We start from the raw sequence: 22,816 nt of genomic DNA, 5'->3' as shown, positions 1-22,816 counted from the left end.
ATTGACAGCATAAAAGATCCAGGCCGAAGAGTAGCCATACAATATTTTCAAATCAAATGCTCCAGTCTTCTTGATTGGCAGGACTGCTGAGTTAGAATCTGTCGAAGCCGGCGAAATTTTGTAAATCACTGCTGAACAGCGACATGATTTCTAAATCAAACAAATATGATCTAGATTTGAGACTAGCTAGTTTGAAATTTATTGATCTTATGCACAATCTCCCCGCAACCTTTACACCTTGGCGGCGCTCTCCTGAGTGGCTGACCTGGTTGAACAACTGGAGTGGGGCGTTGACTATCGAGAAATACATTCTTGGCATTAGTCCAGGGACTAACGTAAGGACGCAAACCATAAGACACAAAACCGCGCCCACTTTGAGATTCAGTTGCTGTTTTGTGTTTGTTTGGTTTCATGTTGCAAAAAAATACTGCTTGTCGCCGATGTTTCTTGATTATCCTTCGTGTTGATCTCAAACTTTCCCGAGGCATGATAACAGACCAACGCCAACCCCATATACCCTGGGCATCATTTACGGCTTGCGGAGATACGCTGAACTCCTGCTCTACTACATGTACTCTAGCAACCACCAGTTACTCCCCGACCACACGCAGATACTCATCGTGATCATCAAGAAAACTCGGTTTTCGCCTGCGGGTTGAACTCCGAATCTGGCGCAGGCCCTCGAAGAGGCGGAGACTCCTTGATTTTCTGGAATAACCAAGATGCAACCAGGTTAGTATAAAGGGGAGGAAGCGCAGTCATCCCCGGTATTCTTCTCTAATGTCCCTTAAGACTATGTTTGATATCCTTTGCGGTGAGTTTGGCAAGTCTCCGGGCGACACAGTATTTGGTTGGATATTCTTGGAATTACCCCACCACCCGTCGCATAGACCGGTGCGGGTAGAACCACTATTTTAAGATAAACTAGCCTGAATGACCAATATACAACCAGATCATAACTCCCTGACTGTGACCATCAAGACAAGGGTGGCTGCCTGAACTAAATGTGTCCGTAAAGTCTTGCTTAAAAGCTCGAGTTCGGAAAACTCAATTGTTCCCAGGCAGGCATGAATTTCGCTGGCTCAACTTTCGCTATCCGATTCTTCCTACACACCTGAAGCGAATCCAAAGCCTAACTATCAGAGATTAAATCAATTTCAGACTGGCTGTCGCGCTGTGACAATAATGCACCCATTTATTTCGGAGATTTTTGATGGTCCTGGGCGCAAAGAGTCCATCGTGGTTTTGATAGTAGCCATCTCAGTTGCCCACTGGCTCATTGCGCCTAGTGCCTTTGGTCTCCTTGGAGATCTACTTTTCATTGGAACGGAGCAGGATGAATTCGCTCATAATTGTGATGTGCTAGCGAAGAAACTGAACATCGCAGACCTCACAGTCTGGACGACTCAGTACGTTGCTGCTGGGACAGAGTTGAATTTGACCGTGGATGAGCCGTTGTCAAAGGGTTCTGCCAGATGCACCGATCCTGGATGGGGGACCACTGTCCCATTCATCACAACGGTGGACATGTGTCGAATAACGTCCGCTCTGAGGACCTCTGATCGCTCAGAAATCAGCATAGAGACTTGGCTCCCGCGGAATTGGACTGGTCGACTACTGAGCACTGGCAATGGGGCTCTAGGCGGCTGTACGTTTCCTAAAGAATCAGTTGCCTTCCAAAAGCCCTAACGCAAGACGAAGGCATTCAACACGAAGACTTGGCATGGGGAAACAGCATGGGTTTTGCCTCAGTCTCTGGGAATGGGGTATGTTAAGCGATTCTTTGAACATACCAGCAACCACTGACCATAGTGAGGGACATAATGGGACCCGTGGCTTCAGCTTCTACAGGAATGAGGAGAGTCTTCTGGATTTTGGGTCAAGATCGTAATATATTCAGATAACACCCCCGATCTTCTAGATCCTGATGTACTAATCCAATCTAGTGCGCATCTTGCGGTTGTCGTAGGAAAGCAGATTGTGCATTCCTTCTACGGTCAGCCAAGTACCAAGGCCTATTATTATGGCTGTTCAAGAGGGGGCGGTCAAGGTTGGAAAGAGGCGCAAGATTTTCCAGACGATTTCGATGGGATTTTGGTAGGATGTGCTGCCCTCAGAGGCGTTGATCTTTTCTCCTGGACGGCCAATTTCAGGCTGATTGTTGGGGCCCCCGAAGCGGCGTCTTTCGTGCCCCTCTCAAAGTGGGAGATTGTGCATGGAAATGTCATTGAACAATGTGACGGTCTGGATGGTGCGATGGACGGTATTGTGGAGTACCCGTCTGCATGTGCTTATGATCCTAGCCAGCTGATATGCAGCCCAAGCAGCACAGATTTCGATCAATGCCTTACTGCTCCTCAGGCTGTGACAGTTGGAAAAGTCTACTCTGACTTTTTGGTACAGGACGAAATCTTCATATATCCCGGCCTCCCTCCAAGTAGTGAGCTTGAGATCGTGCCATGGGGCACATTATCTGGCCAGCCGCATGAAGCAGCGCAGGATTACTTTCGCTTCGCAGTATACGATGACCCAAAGTGGGATTCCCTATCGATGACTCAGGATGACATTCTTTATGCTCGACAGAAAGATCCGGGCGGCCTACAAGTCTGGTCGGGAAACCTCACTGCTTTCGCCGAAAGAGGGTCCAAGATTCTTGCATACCACGGCACTCAAGATGCTTATATACCTTCGACCATCGACAGAATTTACTGGCAGCACGTTTCACATACAATGGGACTTTCTTCCAGCCAGATGGATGAGTTCTATCGCTTATTCAAAATTGGCGGCATGGGCCACTGCAGTGGCGGATCGGGCGCCTGGTACATTGGACAGCCAGGCTATTCCCCGGTCGCAACTCACCCTGACCAAAATGCTTTAATGGCATTGGTAAAATGGGTCGAAATTGGTATTGGTCCTGAGGTGCTACTTGGTACGAAGTATATCAATGACGACTTTACCGCTGAGATCGACCTCCAGCGCGCCCATTGTAAGTATCCCACACGCAATGTGTTTCAAGGAGGCGACTGGAAAGATTTCCGAAACTGGAAGTGTGTTTAGGAATATATTAAGGCTTGTTGAAGTAAATTAGTTGGAAATTGCCGTTCGTCCGACATTCTATCTTTCTATCGTCGGCAAGTATCTGCTGCATGTACTGGGGTAATTCGAATGCTCTCTGTATTATTTGTTGACAAGAAGACCCATTCTAGAGAAAGGTTATAGATTAACTATTGAAGTGTTCATGTTCTTAATATTCAACCAATTGAAATACATGTCATACTTCTCTAGGCATCACTATTCTTATAAAGTGCAGAGGTGACCAGTCGCATCAGAAAACTATGGGCCCATAAGAACATCCTCGTGATTGACGAGATGAGCATGATCGACTTTAGGTTGCTTAGCGTCATAATCAATGCAACCTCGTTCTCTCACCAGGTCGCCTCCAGAACTCTTTGGGTGGCCTTCCAATAGTCATGTTCATGGGTGATTTCAGGTTCTCCTCGTTTGTGGTCCACATTTGTGAAAGAAGCCGAGGCTTGGCAAAGATGAAGAAGCGATTGGTCAATTGATCTGGCATCAATTTCAAAATGTCATCATCCTTGACAAGATGACGCGAACTGGTTTACGAGCGTAATATATAATGTAACTCGTAGACTTTAAAGCCTACCTTTTGTACTGCATTCGATTTGCAGCAGCTAGTTGGTGTGGTTGGGTTAATGTCATATTGTATAAAGATACTAACATTACGCTTAGGTTGCATAATTTGAAAGAAGAACGCCTCGAGGGCCTGCAGTACCTTAATTTCATTGTCCGTGTCAAGGCTCTGAGACAGAGCGCAGTTTTCAGTTTAAGCATCGCCAGTCAATAATGACGTCAAGGATCTCGCTCAGAGCCCTTGCGGGACACTGGGACCCAATATATAGCCACTCTGGTTAGATTGTAAGATGTATGATGTATCTACGTATAGCAATGGAATGCATGAATCTAAACTGCTTCAGAGAGAATATCCATTGGCTCCGCATGTTGAATAGCGTTTGCTGTTAGCCCGTCTTCGCTAGTGTAGCTTGACGGTGTTGCTGAGTGGTATCGCCATAATCCGTTCGAATATGCCCCTACGTCTTGAAACGTTGGGAGCCAGACGACGACTCACTCACGCTGACAATTAGATTAAAGCTAAGGGCGCCAATGAGAGCCTGAACATACCGAAGTTCTAGGAAAAGGCGTGGTAGAAACCGGTATTGTGCATTCCAGGGGATATTTGGGTACAGGTTGCTTCCCTAACTGTTCACACATTTGACGAGACCCTGTTCGATGTATTTATCAAAAGGCAATAATAGTACTTCATTTAGATTTCTCATTTGTGTAAAATACCAGACTGTAGTACTTAGAGAGTCACAGGTGCTAAAGAGGTTGGCCTGCGAGATGGCGGTTGGCCTGCTGCTCCTGGCATCGACTGAGCCGAACACCTGTGTAGGCGTCAGGCATTTATTTGAATCGCTTCAGGTTCAGAGACCTTTCAGCTTAATCACATTCATCGATCGTCTCATAGTGGGGCTTTTTCCGAAGTTGCAATTTTCTTTTCTAGGAATTAATTAGAATGTATATGAATAATACTGAATCCTGAAGTTGCTATAACTGACAATATAACTCCTACGGGGCATCAAGAAGAAGGCAGTTCCTGATTCATTCATATTATGACAGATAATTTATCTTATGCCATTGAGTATGGAGGATATGATAACCGTTGCTTGATGGAAATCATGAGAGAAGTGAAAAGGTACAGTAAAATAGAAGAGTAGGGGGGAGGAGTTGTGTAGTGTAGTTCGCGGTGTTATTGGGGACGCGTGGGTGGCGCTCGTTTTAATTTCCTATGTTCAATGTGCTTACGTAATCGATTTAGGTTTACTTTTAACTAACTAACCTATCATTCTCGAACGGCCCATTCAGGGGGTCCGCTCAGCGAGCCCTATGAAAACGGTCGTTCAGTGGGTTGGCAACCACTTTGAAGCTGCCGGCAGGCCTAACAGCACTCCCGCATAGCAGTATATATTAGACCAAGCTAAATCGGGCAAAAGAATTTATCATCATTATCATTCTAGGGAAATGCCTTCCCAGAGGCGCCTGCTTGAAATGTGGCAAGTCAAAGAGTATCCACAAAGCTTTAAGCAGCAAGACGCCAGTATCAGACAAATCGAATCCGAAAGAAATATTACATGACCAAGGTCGTAATTCGTTTACGCTTACGAATATGCTTCGATAAGAGGCTAGGTCCTAAGTCACGTCAAACCCAGGAGGGGGGAAGTTTGGGCTTGTGCCGAAGATGGATAAACTAGGCTATAAATCCCCTGAAAACATCGTTTAGCCACTTCGCGGCCGAGATTTGAGATTACCGTGCCTACTTTTAGTAGCTCCGCTGGACTATGGATGTTTCCGAACCTGCTGTAAATTGTCTAGTGGTTGTGACGATCGAGGACGAACTGGAGCAGAATGGTCGAGTAGCGAACTGGCCAACTTGTGTTTGGAGTTTGATAGAAGGTTCCTTTAGCCTACAACAAAAAGGCTTCCATGCTATAGATAGAACTTCTTCCTCTTTTCTCCTCTAGATTTAGTTGCTTCGTTGAATGCACCGAATTCTTCATGATTTGACTGGCTGTAACAGTGGTGGGCAAAACATCATCTCCGAAATCTGGAAATATGATAAGTCCTGCATTCCCTCTGGAAGCCTCAATGTAATTCAGCTACAATCCAAAGGAGACTTGGAGAATTGTACCCCAAAGCTTTAATTGTGCAAATTGTCCCTGTTGCGCCTTGCACATACAATGGCAAACAAAGCATGTGAAATGCGTGGTGGCCTACCAAGCACAAACACCCTGGGGCTCCCCCGCTCAATTTGATCAACGGTAGTAGTTTCTATGACACTAGCCTTTTTGCTAAGTGTATTCAATTTCTGTTGCCTCGTGAGCGGGCCAAGGGATTTACTTCGCCAACTGAACGGCACAGGCATCCCATTTTCGGCAGCGTCGCACCTTCGACCATTTCAAAAACAACGGTCGCATTTATCATCATCAGGCAGGAAATTATTCATCTGCTCTCTACCTTAATCCAGGCTTTCCCAAGAGCACCAAAGGATGAGATACTCAGTAATCAGCTGTCCATGTCGCACGATTTTCCTTTTTGCCAATTCTTTGATGGGTTTCTTCTCGAGACTCGGTATCTGTAGAATTATGAGAAGAGCCGGTTACGATGACGTGATTGCTATCGTACCTTTTGGTCCTCATGCCTTGCATAGTTTCCCTCAGAACTATTTGGGCCGGGTGCATGATGTACAGGGTCAGACAACAGCTGCCAACTCCCCCCGTGTAAGCCAAGGAAGTTGGCCGCTATCCGATTCCGACCCCTCGACAATGAACGCTTTCTGTTGATATGATGCTTGTTCTTAAATACCACCGTCGTATTGCCAGTAATGTCCTTGACAGATCACGTCAGCTGGAGTATTAAAACCCCACTATCTCCTGAATTCCATTGTGTATACCGCACCATGCCCGCCCAGATTACTAGCTCTTGCAACAATGGACGGCACGCAACATCATGTCATGGGAGCACTGTTCGCGGCTCAAATGAAGAATCGAGCCTCTAGAATACAAAATTGATACGCTCTACACAAAGATGCTGAAAGAAGAAGCATAGATGGATTGGAGATTCAACCTTTGTGCGAATGCAGCCAACTGGATATTGCTTGCGGGATACATGATCATCCCCAATACCTTCACGTCATTGAAAAGGATCAGCGAGGTGCAAGATGTAATTCAAAATAATGAGGCAGGTCGCGTGGTGTTGAAGACGATTCAGAACCCCCCCCCCCCATCTTGCTTGTCATCGCTTTTCTCTTCATCATTGCCAGAAGCGCTATTTTAGGCTGGCTCTGGGTCAAATTCAAAAACAACTATGCCTGGCTCATCAACCAAATCTTTCTGTAAGATCCCTACACACAGGTAGGTTTACTGCGAAACAAAGCCGCCATCGACAGATAGGACGGCGCCAGTCACATATCCAGCATCGTCTGAGGCTAGGAAGAGAACTGCACCAGCAATTTCTGTCAGTTTCCCGAATCGACCCCAGGGATAAAGAGAAATGGATTTGTTGATTGCTTCCCTATCATTCACGTGCGGGTCATAACAGGCCGTGGTGGCATCTAAAAAACGTTCAAAGTCAGTAGCCCTCTATAGCTTCTTTTGATGGCGGTAATGACAGACCCCCAGGGCAAACAATATTGCAATGAATCTTGTACGGTGCCATAGACACGGCGACCGTTTTGGTTAGTTGTAAAACCGCCCCTTTACTAGTGTCGTATGCAGCTGATATGTATAATATGGGTTAAACTTCACTTGTCGCAGATACCTGAAACGCCAAAAACTTACCAACTTGTGAGGCAGTCAGCGATGCTGTCGATCCAATATTGACGATCCAGCCTCGGTCCCCCGATGGAAGAAGGTTTTGTTTCATGAATTGTTCGCACGCGTACTTGCAGCCCAGGTAGGATCCACGTGCGTTGACTCTCATGGTGGTATCCCACACTTTTACTTCCTGCTCATGAATCAATTCTGATATCTGATCTGGTGCAGATTCTGGACAAATCCCAGCGTTGTTGATGAATATGTCGAGCCTGCCATGCAGCTCAACCGCACGAGCGACCAAGGCCTGTACCGACGACTCATGGCCAACATCGGTTTTGACGAACTCGGCCGTACCGCCTTTCGCAACAATGTATTCATGCGTGGTATATGCGCGATCTGCATCTCGTGATCCTGCTTTCGTTGTCTCAGGTGTGATATCAGCACATAATAACTTTGCGCCCTCGCGTGAAAATCTAAACGCTATCGCTCTTCCAAAGCCGGATGAAGACCCTGTGACGATAGCAACTCTGTCGTGCAAGCGGCCCGGAGAATGAGGCTTCGGGTCATCCAATGGATCCATTTTCAATCGAAGATAATAACTTGGCTGAATCTGTTGGGACTTATTCTATTTGCTAGAATTAGATATTCAACAAGGGCACACAGAACTTCTCCTGATTAATAAATAAAGAAAAATAATGTACAATACAAAAGATCAACAATCCTGGCGCTAACCAGCCAAGGAATATTTCAACTCAGCCCGTAAAATGCCTCCATCCGTTCTTTCCCTCGGGTCTAATATTTCCGTATTAGGAAACTTTTGCCTTTTCATCTCGTGCAATGGAATCTAAATCTAGGCCGGTTAGAAAAGCCTGAATAAATCATAATTATACAATTTTGCTTATCTTTATAACCTTTTTAATTAATTAACTATTGTAATAGGGATTTCCGCTCTCAACATCGGCATCCTAGGGTCATATGACAGAAGCCTTAGCAACAAGGCTTCCGTCTTGTTTCGGAAGAATAAGTAGCGTTCGTTCCAGAGTATTAATTCAATATATATATTCCCCCTTATAAAAAGATTCTACTAAGGCTGCTAGGGTTGTAGTATCAGTATACTGCTTCCAAGGTTATAGAAGGTTCTGTTATTTATTCTGTCAATCCTAGACATCGTTACTAAGATTAAGATTATTAGATATAATATACAAATAAGTAGACTATCTTATATGTGTATGAATATATATATTCAGTGTAGATATATATTTATCAAATTATATTTTATTCTGTGATTCGCTATAGTTAAGAAGGTAATTTTAGAATACTAAAAAATACTACCAAGAAATATACTCAGGAAATCATAAAATTAATGCAATTTAGGGGCCAAATGGGTACCCAGCACATGGGCGGGTTGCAAAATCTCGGCCCATAGGCGGCCCATTGCACAGGTCTACGTTTGTGGCGTCAAAATGGTCACTTTCGGGCTGGCTTTCACAGGTCCTCGGATTCTGGTAGTAATCAATCATGATTTTACCTCTTTTGATTACTTTAGATGATTGCCGTTGACTGTACGGAGTATAGATAATTGATAATCAGAGGAGGCGCGGGGGAGTCTTCTAGAACCTACCCGATTGGGAACCCTATACGAGTACGATGGGGTGTACATAATCATTATCTGATAGCTCCTCCCCGCCGAGGGTTTCCCTTCAAGCTTCTCCATCATGGCGGAGAACGAGAACACTTTGACATGGTTTGCCCAACTGGCCGTGGCACCTCCCCAGCGCGCGCCTCGATTAACTGGTGATAAAATCACCCTACCTCAGTCTGCGCTTGAACAACTCCTCGCCGCCGCCCCGCTCCAAGCTGTTCCCAATTCCTCCAACGCACGCGTGCAACACAGCGATACCTTCGACCCTTTCAATCCTCACACTTTCGCCGCCGAGTCTCGAGCCCGTCAGCAGATTGAACAGCGTCAACAGCAGCTTCCACACCCATTGACCTTTCGCATCGTGAACCCTGAAAATGGCCGATTCGTCTATGCGGGGATCCGCGAGTTCTCCGCACCCGAGAATGAAGTTGCCCTCAGCAGTCTCCTCCGCGAGTCCCTCGAGATTTCCGATGACGACTTTACTACACCCGAAACCCAAGAGAGTGAAGAAGTGCCAGATATGGAGGTAGATGGAGTAGAAGGTAACGGACACCAAACGCCAACGCCACCAACAATACCCACCACATCCACACCCGCGGGCCCAAGGGTCACGGTGCACGCGAAGCAATTACCCAAGGGCACATACGTGCGTCTTCGTCCGCTCGAAGCTGGCTACGATCCCGAAGACTGGAAGGCGTTGCTGGAAAGACATCTTCGGGATAACTTTACAACGCTGACGGTTGGCGAGATCCTCACGGTACCGACTTCCCGCACCGAGTCCTTCCGATTTCTACTAGACAAGGTCTACCCCGAAGGAGAAGGAATTTGCGTCGTCGACACGGATCTCGAAGTTGATATCGTGGCACTATCAGAAGAACAGGCGCGCGAGACGTTGCAAAAGCGACTAGAGCGAGCTGCACGGGCACCTGGTACGACGGCCGGTAGTTCGGTTGGTGGGGTCCTCACTCTTGGAGAGAATGTCGCAGCCCAGGTGTTACCCGGGGAAAATGTGGACTATGAGTTGCGGGAGTTGACGAAGCACGAGGGAACGCTTCGGATTGAGCTTTTGACAGATGATCCTACCGTGTCTCTATTCGCCAGTCCTCTTAGTGCTCGCCAAAGAGGGCGTCCAAGGAGAGATATGCATGTCTGGGGTGACTTTTCTGCTGAGGGATCGAAGAAATTCAAGATTCGGCCTACAAATATTGCGCTGGAGGGGGCGGAATCTATCTATATTTCTGCTTATGCTGAGATTGAAGATACCGAGGACGAGTCTTCACAACGAGTTCCTGTCAAATATAACCTACGGATCTCGATTGATGATTCAGAAGATGGCGCCGAGGCCGAAGCCGAGGACGATGAACATGAGCCAGACGATGTACAGTGCCAAAACTGTCGACGATGGGTTCCACAGCGGACTCTAGTTCTCCACGAGAACTTCTGTCTACGCAATAATATCTTCTGCCCCCAGTGCCATAACGTCTTCCAAAAACGATCACCCGAATGGCAGAATCACTGGCACTGTCCCCACGACTCCTCCCACGGTACCGACGCCGCCAGCAAAATCCACCACGACTCTATATTCCACAATAACTACGAATGCACAGACTGTTCCTCCAACTTCGAAGGCCTGCCCGCCTTAGCTCTCCACCGGACCAACGAGTGTCCCGGTAAATTGATCATGTGCCAATTCTGCCATTTGATCGTCCCGCAAAAGGGCGACTCAGACCCAGACTTCTTCGACCCGGAAGTCTTGGTTTCTGGTCTCACCCCTCACGAATTAGTAGACGGCGGACGAACAACCGAATGCCACCTATGCGGCAAAATCATTCGACTCCGCGATATGAATACCCACCTTCGCCACCACGATCTAGAACGACTTTCCCGACCCGCGCCACGTACATGTCTCAATCAAAACTGCGGCCGCACCTTATCAAACACAGGCAACAAGTCTCTTGGTCTTTGTAATATCTGTTTCGGGCCTCTATATGTCGACACACATGATCCGGAGGGTAAAGCTCTTCGACGCCGCATTGAACGAAGATATCTTTCGCAAATGATGACCGGGTGCGGGAAGGCTTGGTGTCAGAATGAGTACTGCAAGAACGGGAAGCAGAAAAGACAATCAGCGCCTGAAGCAGCAACAATGAGCGTGGCCGAGATAATGAAAGTAACCCGTCCTCTTGTCGACGCCTTGAACGTCAAACCCGAAGAAACCAACACCGCCCCATTCTATTTCTGCACCGATGAAACGGGTCAGCACCGTCGGAATCTAGCAGATATGATTTACGCGGAGGGAACTACCGGCGATGGAGATAAGGCATATGATATGGCATGGTGTGTTGCAGGCGCCGAAGCAGCCGGTGGTGATCTTGAAAAGACGCGAGAATGGCTTGCTAAGTGGGCGCCTTCTCGGGGTGAAACGGTACGATAGAAGCTCGGGGGTTCTTTTGCTTTCGTTTTATTCATATGTTACAAGACTACTTAAAGATTATCTATGCCTCCCTGATGTGATTAGGACTCACGGCGGAAGTTGGCCAATCTAATAAATCAGGGGCGGAGTAATTGTACTGAGGGCTGTGGCTCATGTACTAGGGTATAGGCAACCCCAATGAAACTACTCCCTTTAAGTGAGGCTGACTACCTGCAGGCGAGCCGAGTTGCCCTCGTCAATTGGCCAACTCACGGCAGCCCCTCCTCATTTCAAACTTCACTCCCACATGCACAACAGTTGCACACCTTCTACCCCAATCCCAGTTTACCAGGCACTGAAACGCAGTAACAGTGACTTGCCCTGCTTTCCTGACACAACCCCCGCATCATCAGACTTTCAATGACACATCCTCCCTTCCGGCACGAAGATTACACGTAGGATGGGTATGCGCCCTCTCGATTGAACTGGCTGCCTCGCGCAAGATGATGGATGAGAGGCACCCAAGTCTCCCTCGAAATAATGATGTCGATAGCAATCTTTATACATTGGGCCGTATAGGTCAGCATAATATTGTCATGGCATGCCTTCCTTATGGCTTGACAGGAACCACCCCAGCTGCTACTGTTGCGATTCAAATGAGGTCGGCGTTCCCTTCCATCCGCTTCGGCCTGATGGTGGGTATTGGAGGTGGAGTCCCTAGTGCCAGTATCGACATCCGACTCGGCGATGTAGTCGTCAGCCAGCCACATATGAGCCATGGCGGCGTGGTGCAGTATGATTTTGGAAAGACAGCGCTTCCAATTTCAAACAGCACAATATTAAACAGATAAACATATTTGGCATTGAATACTCCGTAAACCTTACCCCATGGCAAAACACACATTGTGCCGACAGCAAAGCCGACTCCGATCCATGGAGGAGGGAGACTTCGTCGAATAGGTCGAGAATGACAGGTTGGATGTCGGCGACCTATAGCCGTAATTACATACTTTCTTTTAGCTACTAACTTTCCTTGCACCGGTCTAATATAAGATGAGAAGCTGGTGGGAAGCTTATGAGTACGCACGATGGTATTGTCCAATGCGAAGAGAAAAGTCGTCGAGATCATAGCGGCGTATGCAATAGCCCACTGCATGCAATTAGCTACAATTCTCAATGCACACAGAGTTTGGTAGAATAATGCAGTACCTTCCATCCATGAATTGGACGAGGGGATGTCTCCTTAGGGACGTCGTTCCAGTCGGTGCTAGCAAGGATATCAGTGCAACCTCGTTTTTCTGGGTCCGCATCCATAGCAGGCATAATGAAAGGGGAGTAAGGGTTGGAGATTTGTATATGATACGAAAATTCACGAAAAAAAACCCAATTGACGGAAGCATTGCTGCTTCTATGGGCTTATTTTCAGGTTTATATAGAATGCCTCGAAGGGACAGTTAGGGCTTCGAGCGGCCGCTCCAACCCCGTGTCTTGGCGCCTCGTCGGCCGCCCCAAGTCCGTATAAGCTAGCCCTCACACCCGCCTAACTCCTTGTTGCGATGCTTATTCGCCTCTGCCTTATGAGCTGTCATCTCTTTGAGAATCCATCGCGAATGGGCAGTCGGATACTCCTGGAGCAGCCCCAGTAGTCCTGCGGCCAGGACGAAATGGGACGAATCACTCAAACCAATCCGATAGGAATTGAGGCTGATATCTCTCATGAAATGTTCGGCTACTAACCCATCCACCATGTACATAAAGAGTTGCGTTTACATGGAGCGAGACGACGAATCTAACAATGCATAATTATATATCAAAAACAGTGGCTGAACTGAACCTCGTGAAATTCATAATATTAGATGCAAAGCCCTTCCAGGAAAGTAAGTAAGTAGACACCTGAGACCTTTTTACTTCCCGGTAGCGCTGTATTGTAGCCTCTCCCTCGCGCTTATGCGTATGCATATAAGATATGAGAGCTTAGATTGGCTTACCTTGCCTTCTCAACCCGAAGGCAAGGCAAAGCAATGTTAAATTCAGACAAGACGCCTGGTTCCAGCCCAGCCAACCCCACCCATTCCATTCCGGATTCTGGGAAAAATCAATGACAAAAAAAGGGAGCTCTTCCCCCCAAGTGACGATACTCTTCACATCAAATCAAGCAGCCCCCGTCTTCGCAGCAAGAGATCCCGTCCCCCTAGACGAGAAAATGCCCATAATCCCAAAAACAACATAGAACAGCGCAAGCGGATAAGCCACAAGACCCCTCATCCCACTCATACGCGCCACGGAGCAGAACATGCCAGAACTGCTGTACGTACACCAACCCACCGCCGCGGTGGTGAGTAGATACCCGAACAACGTATCCATGGGGATCATGATACCAATCAGAGCGGTCAGCACGAGCGGGAGAAAGCAGTAACCCAGCACGCTGGCGGAGCGGGGAAATGTCAATGTCGCAGAGAAATGGCCGGCCGAGGACGAGGAAATTGAGGGTTTGTGGTGGGGGTTGTAGTTGGCGGGATCGGAGGTGTCCACTAGGGCTGCGCCGGACGGAGACATCAAGCTGAGGATGAGGTGGAGGGCTAGAGCGCCGAAGACGGCGACGCCATAGATGTAGCCGTAGAAGACCTTTCCGGAGAGGAGGAGGAAGGTTCCGTATAGGACTATGTAAAGGAGGGCGCCGTAGAGGTCGCTGTCGTCCATTAGGTGGTTGTCGATTGAGGCGAAGGGGTTCAGGACTGTGAGGGTCTGGAGAAGAGAGGAGACTCGTTAGTATGATTCAAATCCCATGTAATTCTATATATTGTGACAGTGTTGCAAGTGTGTGAAATGAACCCCTCGTGATCACGAAGTATACACAAGGGCCAGTTCGAACACAAAAACAACCCACCACAAATGCAACAACTCACCTTAGTCCGAATATGTTCAAAATTCACCCCTAATTCCTCAAGCAAAGGCGGTTCCCCATCATACCCCTCCGTTCCAAACGCCGCCAACCAACCCGTCCTTAAACCACCCTGCTCACCCATCCGTCCACTAACCCCCGTAGCCGGCGATCCGAAGCCCCCATATCCACCACCGACGGGGTACGCCTGGGCTGAGGGGTTCGGTGCGCCTCCAAACCCCGCGCTATTGCCGTAGGATGCTTGTGCGGGAGTGGTATGGCCGGAGACAGAGCCGTAGGAGGAGGGGAAGAACTGGAGGTTTTGGGCGGAGCCTTGGGGTGCGTAGCCCTGCTGTTGGGGGTAATATTGGGCCATTGCCGAGTGGGCGGCGAGGAATGGATTATCCGAGGCGCAGGTTGTATTTCACAGTGTGAATCGTAGGAGGAAAAGAGGAATTAGTTTGACGTGGTATGAGTGCGGTGTTGGAGTAGAGCTGAAGCTCCAGGTGGACACTTGGTGATTGATGGCTGATGAGTCAGCGGACCCACTCTGTATACATACTCCATGCTAAGGTACTCGTGTGCTCTGATGCAGTGAACTATGCAATATGCATTTGTATTCTTTCTGAGCTTAAATAGTTGCAGAAAAAGAGCCTGGTATTTGTTTATGTTATTTTGAGATAGGTGCAAGCTAGATAAAATATAGAGTAAAAGGACAAATAAGGAGAGAGGTATAATTGATCTCGCTAAGCTCTAATCAGATACATGTTTCTATAGGAAGTTGATGCCAATTCCCAACTGGAGTCCCTTGCGACCCTCCTCGCCCTTCCGCTGGACAAGCGGGAGAGAGAAGTTGAGCTCGAAGCGTGCAACCGGGTGGGCGTAAACAATACCAACACCAGCCGCGATGCTAGGTAGACCATTTTGCAAATCAGTGACAGTGGAGATCACCGCATCTTGCACCTCGCTGCTAGTCGCGGGAGCAGCCTTCTGCGACGTCCGCAATGGCAGCAAGCGGCCACCGTTCAGGAACAGTTGCATGCGGAGAGGCCTATCCACGCCAACACGGGGGAGCGGGAAGAGCAGGTTCGCACTACCAGCAGCGTAGGCATCGCCACCGAGAGCATCAGCTCCCTCGCGGGGACCCAGACCGCAGAGACGGAATCCGCGAACATCGGTAGGTCCACCGAGCAGGAAGCGGTCATTGATGCGGGAGAGTTGAGGACGAGAGTTCGAGTCCAGGCCCAGCGGGACCATAAGACCAGCGCGGAACCCGGTCGTGAAGCTCACGCCGCTGTCACCCTTGATACCGGGGATCGGGATGGGGATCGCACCCTGGGTCTCGACCTCCGACTTCCAGAAAGACACATCACCCTTCAGCGGGCCCCAGCCAGCAACCTCGTTGAAGATCTTGGCATAGTATCCACGGGAGGGCATCATCGCGTTATCACGTTGGTCGTTGACCCAGCTGTGGAAAATGCTGCTTTTCACACTGTCACCCGCATCGGCGCGGACAGTAGAAGAAGCACCCTCGCCGAGGCCGGTAATCTGTCTCCAGTAGCCGTTGTAGCCCAGCTCGTGGCGATGTCCGGACTTGGACAGCCATCGAAGCTTGCTCCAGCCTCCCTTGAGCACCTCCTCGTGACTAGCCCACGACTTCTGCGTAGCGCTAGCAATTCCGCCGACCTCAAGGCGGAAGTCGGGGTCGCAGAAAAGTGGTGTCTCGAATGCGGCCTGGTAGGCGGATCGTGTGCGGGTTCCCAATGAGGCATTCAGGTTGAGAGTCTCGGCACCGCCGAACAGATTGCGCCAAAGGAGATTTCCGTAAGCTGAGCCCTCGGCGTTTCCAAGATCGGTACCGGTCTTCAGAATCACGCGGGACTTCTCGCGGACCGCCAGCAGAACATCGAGATTGCGCAGGTCGCCATTGTGGTTAGCCTCATCCAGGTGGACAGAGATGGGCTGATGGAACAAGTCTGGAATTGGAGTCAAGTTAGAAAGACAAAGTCCACATCCACATCATAGCAGCTAAAGCTCCAGCAGGACCACCAACCAAATCGCCCAAGCTTGTCTGCCGTAGCCGATACCTCCCGCAACGCCTCGGAAAGAGTATAGGGCCGATTCTTATTTTCGCTCAAAAGAGGGTTCAGGACGTTTTCGAGGAAGCTACGGCGAGTGTTGGAAGCGCCGAAGACCTGGACCGAGGAGATGGTGCATGGTAGAGTCGAGTTTTGGTCAAGCTGATCGAAGTAGTTTCAACGGTTAGCCGGGGTACGGGAAAAGCTCCGCAAGCTCCAGATATGGGAATATCTCCCATAGGAAGTGCCATTCGGATTGAGGGAGTGGTAGAAGGGTATGATAGTAGGTCGGCAATCATACCAATTCACCCAGACGGGCTTGAGCCTTTTGCAGAATTGCTTGTGTCCGCTCATTCACGGCCTGCTGCTGCTCCTCGAGAACCTGCGGGTCTTTGCGCTGTTGCAAGCGCTCGAAGATCTGCCGCGACAAATTAGCAACCAATGGCCGGACACAAAACGGAAGTAGTTAATGCATGTACTGCATAGAAATACCACGTACATCGCCATCTTCGGCCGACAGGGAGGACATGGTGACGACTGCAATGGACCAGGATTTATCGGCGACCTTCCCCCGGGGAGATCCTCGTGAGTCGCGTGAATCCGATGGGGGCACGTGACCATCGGGCGATGGCAGCGGTTTGCGCCTGCGCTTGCGGACTTTGAACTTGTCCACTTTGTCCGTTTCTTTTCTTTCTCTCACTGCGCTTCTCTCGACTCGACTTGACTGTACCTCTCTGCATTCCCTTCTGCGCACTTGATCAGAACCGCCAAGATTATGGCGACAAAAGCGGCTTTCAAACGGGTGAGTGGCCAGACCCCAATCGATGAATGATAAGCCATGCCTTCTAACAGCCGTGGGCGTATACAGCTTACTCGCGAGTACCAAAGCATTCAAAAGAACCCCCCACCATTTATCGTGGCACACCCGTCGGAAACCAACATTCTTGAGTATGTGACTCTTTTTTTATTCCTGGTCCTTTTTCCCTTTTGGTCTTGGAATTCGCCTTGCGAGTACTCAGCGCTGACAATCGGCCAGATGGCATTACATCCTGACCGGTCCTCCGGGGACTCCCTATGAGAATGGACAATACTGGGGCACTTTGATCTTCCCCCCGGAATACCCTTTCGCCCCTCCTGCGATTCGCATGCACACACCTAGTGGCCGATTCCAACCATCCACCCGCCTCTGTCTCAGTATCTCCGACTTCCACCCCAAGTCATTCAACCCCGCATGGGAGGTTTCCACAATTCTAATCGGACTACTCTCATTCATGACGAGCGAAGAAATGACCACGGGAGAGTGTCAGCGCTTCAGAAGGCGAACGCCGAGTACTCGCCGCCCGATCACGATGGTGGAACTCGACCGGTGGAGGCTCACACGCCAACGCTACTCCAGGTGTCGCCCGAACAACCAAGGGGATTAACAATGTCAAGGCAGGTGATGGGGGGTTAAAGTTCCGGACTGAATGGCCAGAGCTGGATCAGGAGAATTGGACATGGATGAAGGAGCACCGCATCGACACCGCCACCGGCCAAATCCTGCCCGATCCCAACGCCCCAATCAAGTGTTCCCCGGAGACCAGTGCTCTCCGTCGGCGACCAAATGGAAGTGGCCCGGGATTCGGGGCAGTCATGGAAGGTGGCCATGTGGCGCGGGAAGCCGGACAAAGTTGGGTGCGACGGAATCGCGTTTGGGTTGGTCTGGCTGTACTCTTTGGCTATGCGTTACTTTCACGACTTGTCAGCGACATGCAGGGATGATTCTACACTGGAAACAATTGGTGCTCGTGATCCTGGCTCTTGTGTTTCTCTTTTCTATCTTTGGCCATTATGTCTTTTTTTTTTCTGTGTTTAGCGGTTTGCGGCATCTCCGGGCGCATCACGGAGGGACTCCCTCTTTTCCAATGGGGATATTCTATCTATTCTTTTTTTTATCTCTACTGAATATATCTTACCATTGCCATTCTCATTGTCATTCCCCCCTGGCATCTCGTGGCCAAGTACCCTGGGTATTCCCCGGTGTTTCCATGTAAAGAGCCGCGTGAGGCGTTACACCGGTCATCACCGGGTCAGCGTCTTCTCCGCTCGAATCCCCGCATTGACAACGTAACTACTCCTTTTTCTCTTCTAAATCAGCCTTCCCCCCACGCTTTTTTTACTTTTCTTCACTTGCTCTGGCCTTCGGGCCCACAATGGATCACCTGCAGTCTTTTTCTTTGGCTCGAGCTTCCCTTTCAGGTTCGTGCTGCTCTGTGCTTTATGCGCCTAGGCGTTGTTTGCTTTTGCTCTCAGGGCCGCACCTTGTTTCAATGTATTTGCACTAGTATATTTGGCATTCAAGTTTATAATTGCTGTCCGTTTGCGTGGCGCCCAGTTAGAGGCGTTTTCCCCCATCAATTCTCATTTGTTGCTCGAATTGCATGTCGCCCACTTCCCCCACTCCCCGCGTTTAATTCCTGAGGCTTCGAGTTGAGATGTACACTAAACTTCGACTTCAGATCCCACATCCCAGCCAAACGCACCACCGCTGGACCGGCCATCTTTTACTTTTATCGATCATGATGATGACTTGACTTCCAAGCGAATCAAAGATGTTAATGCTCGCAAGGCCATCCGATCCCATGTGATGCGCGATGTCCGCCGACGGGAGAGACTCGCTGGATTAAAGCGAACTACACGACGAGAAAGTCAAAGTCGAGGCGGACTGCCAGTGAACACGAAAGCTCAATACGACCAGTCTCAAGAAGAACAGAAATTGATCCTCGCTGGCAGGTGGGCATCCGATTCCTCCGGTCAATCATCTCTCTATGAAGCAGAGCTACATGGAGAATTCGTTAGCAGATATCGCCGCAGGAGTCCCACTAAGTGGACCACAGGCTATCCATTTGAACCCCATTTGAACCCTGAACCGGGATTACTGCCTACTTCGTGGTTTCTCGATCCTTTTTGCACATTGCCAGGAACCAGTGAACTCCCTGGCATGGTTGCACATCTGCTATACTATTGTAAGCGGTTTTATTTACATACATCCAGGGCTTGCTCGATGAACTGGGGCTTGAACTTACGAAACGAATTAATTAGGGAAATCGGTATTTGTCCCAGTGACCTTTCCAAATGAGGTCAAGGGTCAAAATACTAAAGAAGTCGAATTAATGGTCCGCTCTTCCTTTTCAGATCCGGGTAGTTTCTTCGGTCTCATGAGTATGTGCGCTGCACATAGAGCGGCATTGTCGTCCAGTCATCTCGATTCCATGCTCATCGAACCCGACGACAAGCAAGCCGGCAATGACCCCGATTACTGTATCATGAAAGCCAAGTGCATTCGAGAAATGAATGTGAAAGTTCGAGATCCTACACAAGCATTGACCAATGAGGCATTTGACACGATCGTGAATCTTTTGACTGGTTCAGTAAGTAGTAGCCCATAGGCTTAGGGTCGTCTAAAAGCCTCACTGTCTAATCTATGCCTTTGCCACAGTTAATTGCTGGGTTATTCGACGAAGCTCGAATCCACTTAACAGGTCTCAGACGCATGGTAGAGCTTCGTGGCGGAATTACAGGTGAAAGCATTCAATCTGCTTCTATTTTAACAGCCATAATCACGTATGTATAACCTGACCTGATCACTAACATTGAAAATAATCTTCATCTGCTAAAAGATTCTCTAGCTCCGATGTCAAAGCTGGCTCCGGCCTGCTAGTCAAACCCGTGTTCCCACTGACTTGGGACGCACAACCCGTTCCTAAAGCGATTCAACAACGAATCCGACCACCCCCTTCCTCATCTTTACATCAACTTGGCTTGGGATTCTTCGCAAACACCCTTCTCAGTCCACCCCTCATCCGAATACTAAACGTCATTCGAGATGTTATCTTCTACGGCGTCGCCATAACACTGTCTTCCGAACTCGAACCGTCCGATCACCATTTCTTCCGCATGCTCAACTGCGAATCAGAACATCAACTCTTAAGCTACATATATGGAGACAGCGAGAGCGAACCTGGCCCGAACAACCCGGGAAAAAAAACTCCACCCAGTTGAAGCCGTCGCACGCGTAGCAGTAATCTGCTTTTTGAATAATTTCCTGATCGTTTCACCCCCTTCGTCTGGCCTTGGCCGGGCCCTGACAAAACACCTCGTTAAAGCTGTCGGCAATTGCAAGATATCGAGTCTTCTTCATTTGCCAAAAGAAAGTTTAAATCTGTTTGCCTGGGCATTGTTCATCGGAGCTCGAGGATCCATTGGTCATCGTGAGCGGATATGGTTTGTTGAGCGGTTAGCTCGTGTTGCTATGATTTGCGAATGGCAGAGTTGGGAGCAAGTTTCGAGGATTATTGCTGATTATTTCTTCGTTCCTGGTACTCAGGATGATGATTGGAGGTGTGTTTGGGAGGAAGCTATGTCTGGCTATGTAATACCTGTGGAAGAAGCTTGATAAGATAAACGATGACTTGCCATAATATAATATGCTCGATTGACAGTTTATGCCGAGGAAAGCCCCGTAAAAAGCCAATGAATGATATTTAGTAAGCTGAGATCCAAGTATGGAAAGGTTTGTCAATAGCATAGTATGAAATTACTAGTTATGTGCATTATCTTTATCCGAATTTCAGGATGCTACTATATACAAGTCTGAGCATCCACCTTCCCCGAATCAGCCATCTAGCCAGTCAGGTCTAATCAACCTCCAAGCGAGGCTTCTTCTGACGCTGACTCGGTCGACAAACCCTCTCCTGCGCATAAGCCCGATACCTCTCTAAAACATCAGTCGAATCCAACCCCTCAACTCCCTGTCGAGACGAATAATGCGAAACAAGACCTTTACCATCAATAGTAACATTCGGCCGAGTCCCATCCGACCCAGCCCAAGATTCATAGATCTCTTCACTAGATTTATGACCGAAGACCTCGCGAAGGCCCTGGGTATCCTTACCCAGAAACAACCAAAATTGATAGTAACAGGCTCGGTAGGATTAACCCATAACGGAAACTTATACCGATCCAAATTATCCAGTTCAAGATGGTGTAAGAAGGAATAGTGTTGCTGGGCACCAACCGTCCAGTCGGACATACTAGGACCCGTATCTGTATAAACCGATCCCGCAATCGGATCGCGATCCGTGGCCGATTCACGCGGAAGTAACCATCTATGACCCTCGAAGGGCGGTTTGAAGTCCTTTCGAACCTTGAAGTCTGCTGGTCCTGTCCACGATGGAAGACTCGAGGCTCGCCAATCGTGTTCGAGTTGAGACTTTGATCGAGATGGTTGCGGGGTATGCTGTAGCTCGGGCAGATAAGGGAGAGACACTCCGCGATGACTGTGCAGTGAAGCGAGGGCACCCTCGTTGACGACGTTCGCAGAGACCATGAGAGTGTCGGGATTGTCTAGTTTCGTTTTGACGATCGTTGGAATGGTATGGTCTTCCATGTAAACAACGTCCCCGTCGATCCGGATGTACATGACGTTATCCTGGGCGAATTTCCAATCCATGTCTCTTCCAGCTGGTGAGATTGCATATTCGGATGTTTCTTCCACGAGAGAATTGAGCCAGCGTAGACTGGTGGCGTCGTTCGTTTGAGGAATGAAAACGACCTGATCGAGGAAACCGTGGTTGTGGATTAAATTTTTCTGCGAATCGTTTAGCATAACCTTCCCAGGAAGCTGACTAGATTCAAACTTTACCTGCAAATAACATTCCAGAATCGAAGTGTGCTCATGGTTACTAAAAGGAACCAGAGCGACGATCTTAAAGCCTGACGGTTTGGAGAAATGACCTCCGCGCGAGAATGCATAGAATGGAGAGATATCTTTGTTGAATAACAGCGCCGCTGGATCGACGGGTAGAAGGGACGGATCAAAATAGCCGATGACGGTCGTGATAAGTGCCAGATAGCCCACGATACTCCATGTGAACACGATCATCCAATCGCGCCAAGTGTGAGACCGATTCTGATCCTGATCCTGGTCCTGGTTGGACTCGACATCGTCCAGGTTCAGTGGGCGACCCATGGTGATGAACAAGTGGGTCGCAAGCTAGAGGGTGCTTCGAGAGATTGAGGATGGTAAAAAGCCAGCCTAGGCATCGGGGGATTCATGGTCTCATTTAATGCAGGGTAAAGTTGTCTTGTTGCGTCGTTCAATAAACTCTTTGTCCCGAAAACGGGGCTTCGGAGATATAGTGGGGTGCATTGGAGAGCCATTGTGCTCTTCAGTGTCGACTTCGGTCTTTTGGTAGGAGTTTTTTTGACGATCGGACTCGATAAGCCCGGAATTAGCAAGGCGAGAAAGAAAACGGATAAAGGGTGGCGTTGAGGAATGTAGACTGGAATGTGGAGGACCCAGTTGCTGGATTCGGATTCGGGCGAAGCTCGAATGGGAAAAACAAAAGTTGATCAGACTAGTATCTATGA

The 22,816-nt window shown here is 48.8% G+C and overlaps 8 protein-coding genes across 8 annotated transcripts; 4 read left to right on the top strand and 4 right to left on the bottom strand.

The window, feature by feature from the left end:
* Positions 1–1,185: 1,185 nt before the first annotated feature.
* Positions 1,186–3,057, top strand: N7509_003817 (uncharacterized protein; the record flags this gene model as incomplete). The annotated part of the gene is made up of 2 exons (XM_056628454.1): positions 1,186–1,648; positions 1,922–3,057. 2 exons carry the CDS (start codon positions 1,186–1,188, stop codon positions 3,055–3,057), a joined length of 1,599 nt encoding a protein of 532 aa, XP_056491188.1.
* A 3,938-nt stretch (positions 3,058–6,995) lies between these two features.
* Positions 6,996–7,971, bottom strand: N7509_003816 (SDR family NAD(P)-dependent oxidoreductase; the record flags this gene model as incomplete). Its single annotated transcript, XM_056628453.1, has 3 exons — positions 6,996–7,189; positions 7,251–7,352; positions 7,416–7,971. The coding sequence occupies 3 exons, from the start codon at positions 7,969–7,971 to the stop codon at positions 6,996–6,998; spliced, it is 852 nt and encodes a 283-aa protein (XP_056491187.1).
* Positions 7,972–9,106: 1,135 nt separating this feature from the next.
* On the top strand, positions 9,107–11,467 carry N7509_003815 (putative ubiquitin fusion degradation protein (Ufd1); the record flags this gene model as incomplete). Its single annotated transcript, XM_056628452.1, has 1 exon — positions 9,107–11,467. The coding sequence occupies one exon, from the start codon at positions 9,107–9,109 to the stop codon at positions 11,465–11,467; it is 2,361 nt and encodes a 786-aa protein (XP_056491186.1).
* A 2,130-nt stretch (positions 11,468–13,597) lies between these two features.
* N7509_003814 (transporter YIP1) lies at positions 13,598–14,703 on the bottom strand (the record flags this gene model as incomplete). Its single annotated transcript, XM_056628451.1, has 2 exons — positions 13,598–14,191; positions 14,353–14,703. 2 exons carry the CDS (start codon positions 14,701–14,703, stop codon positions 13,598–13,600), a joined length of 945 nt encoding a protein of 314 aa, XP_056491185.1.
* Positions 14,704–15,098: 395 nt separating this feature from the next.
* On the bottom strand, positions 15,099–16,934 carry sam50 (SAM complex subunit SAM50; the record flags this gene model as incomplete). Its single annotated transcript, XM_056628450.1, has 4 exons — positions 15,099–16,303; positions 16,381–16,567; positions 16,707–16,823; positions 16,905–16,934. 4 exons carry the CDS (start codon positions 16,932–16,934, stop codon positions 15,099–15,101), a joined length of 1,539 nt encoding a protein of 512 aa, XP_056491184.1.
* Positions 16,935–17,180: 246 nt separating this feature from the next.
* N7509_003812 (ubiquitin-conjugating enzyme E2) lies at positions 17,181–18,166 on the top strand (the record flags this gene model as incomplete). Its single annotated transcript, XM_056628449.1, is given in 4 exon segments — positions 17,181–17,207; positions 17,274–17,353; positions 17,442–17,707; positions 17,724–18,166. The coding sequence occupies 4 exon segments, from the start codon at positions 17,181–17,183 to the stop codon at positions 18,164–18,166; spliced, it is 816 nt and encodes a 271-aa protein (XP_056491183.1).
* A 431-nt stretch (positions 18,167–18,597) lies between these two features.
* Positions 18,598–20,840, top strand: N7509_003811 (uncharacterized protein; the record flags this gene model as incomplete). Its single annotated transcript, XM_056628448.1, is given in 6 exon segments — positions 18,598–18,643; positions 18,904–19,494; positions 19,508–19,815; positions 19,884–20,008; positions 20,074–20,234; positions 20,443–20,840. The coding sequence occupies 6 exon segments, from the start codon at positions 18,598–18,600 to the stop codon at positions 20,838–20,840; spliced, it is 1,629 nt and encodes a 542-aa protein (XP_056491182.1).
* A 241-nt stretch (positions 20,841–21,081) lies between these two features.
* On the bottom strand, positions 21,082–22,415 carry N7509_003810 (uncharacterized protein; the record flags this gene model as incomplete). Its single annotated transcript, XM_056628447.1, is given in 2 exon segments — positions 21,082–21,324; positions 21,339–22,415. The coding sequence occupies 2 exon segments, from the start codon at positions 22,413–22,415 to the stop codon at positions 21,082–21,084; spliced, it is 1,320 nt and encodes a 439-aa protein (XP_056491181.1).
* Positions 22,416–22,816: the final 401 nt, after the last annotated feature.

This window comes from Penicillium cosmopolitanum (genome assembly GCF_028827165.1).
Source record: "Penicillium cosmopolitanum strain IBT 29677 chromosome Unknown utg000005l:1.0-4006212.0:1.0-4009387.0, whole genome shotgun sequence".
In the NCBI taxonomy this organism is placed as follows: domain Eukaryota; kingdom Fungi; phylum Ascomycota; class Eurotiomycetes; order Eurotiales; family Aspergillaceae; genus Penicillium; species Penicillium cosmopolitanum.
Note: the sequence above shows the minus strand (reverse complement) of the source record. Positions and strands in the feature narration are given on the sequence as shown.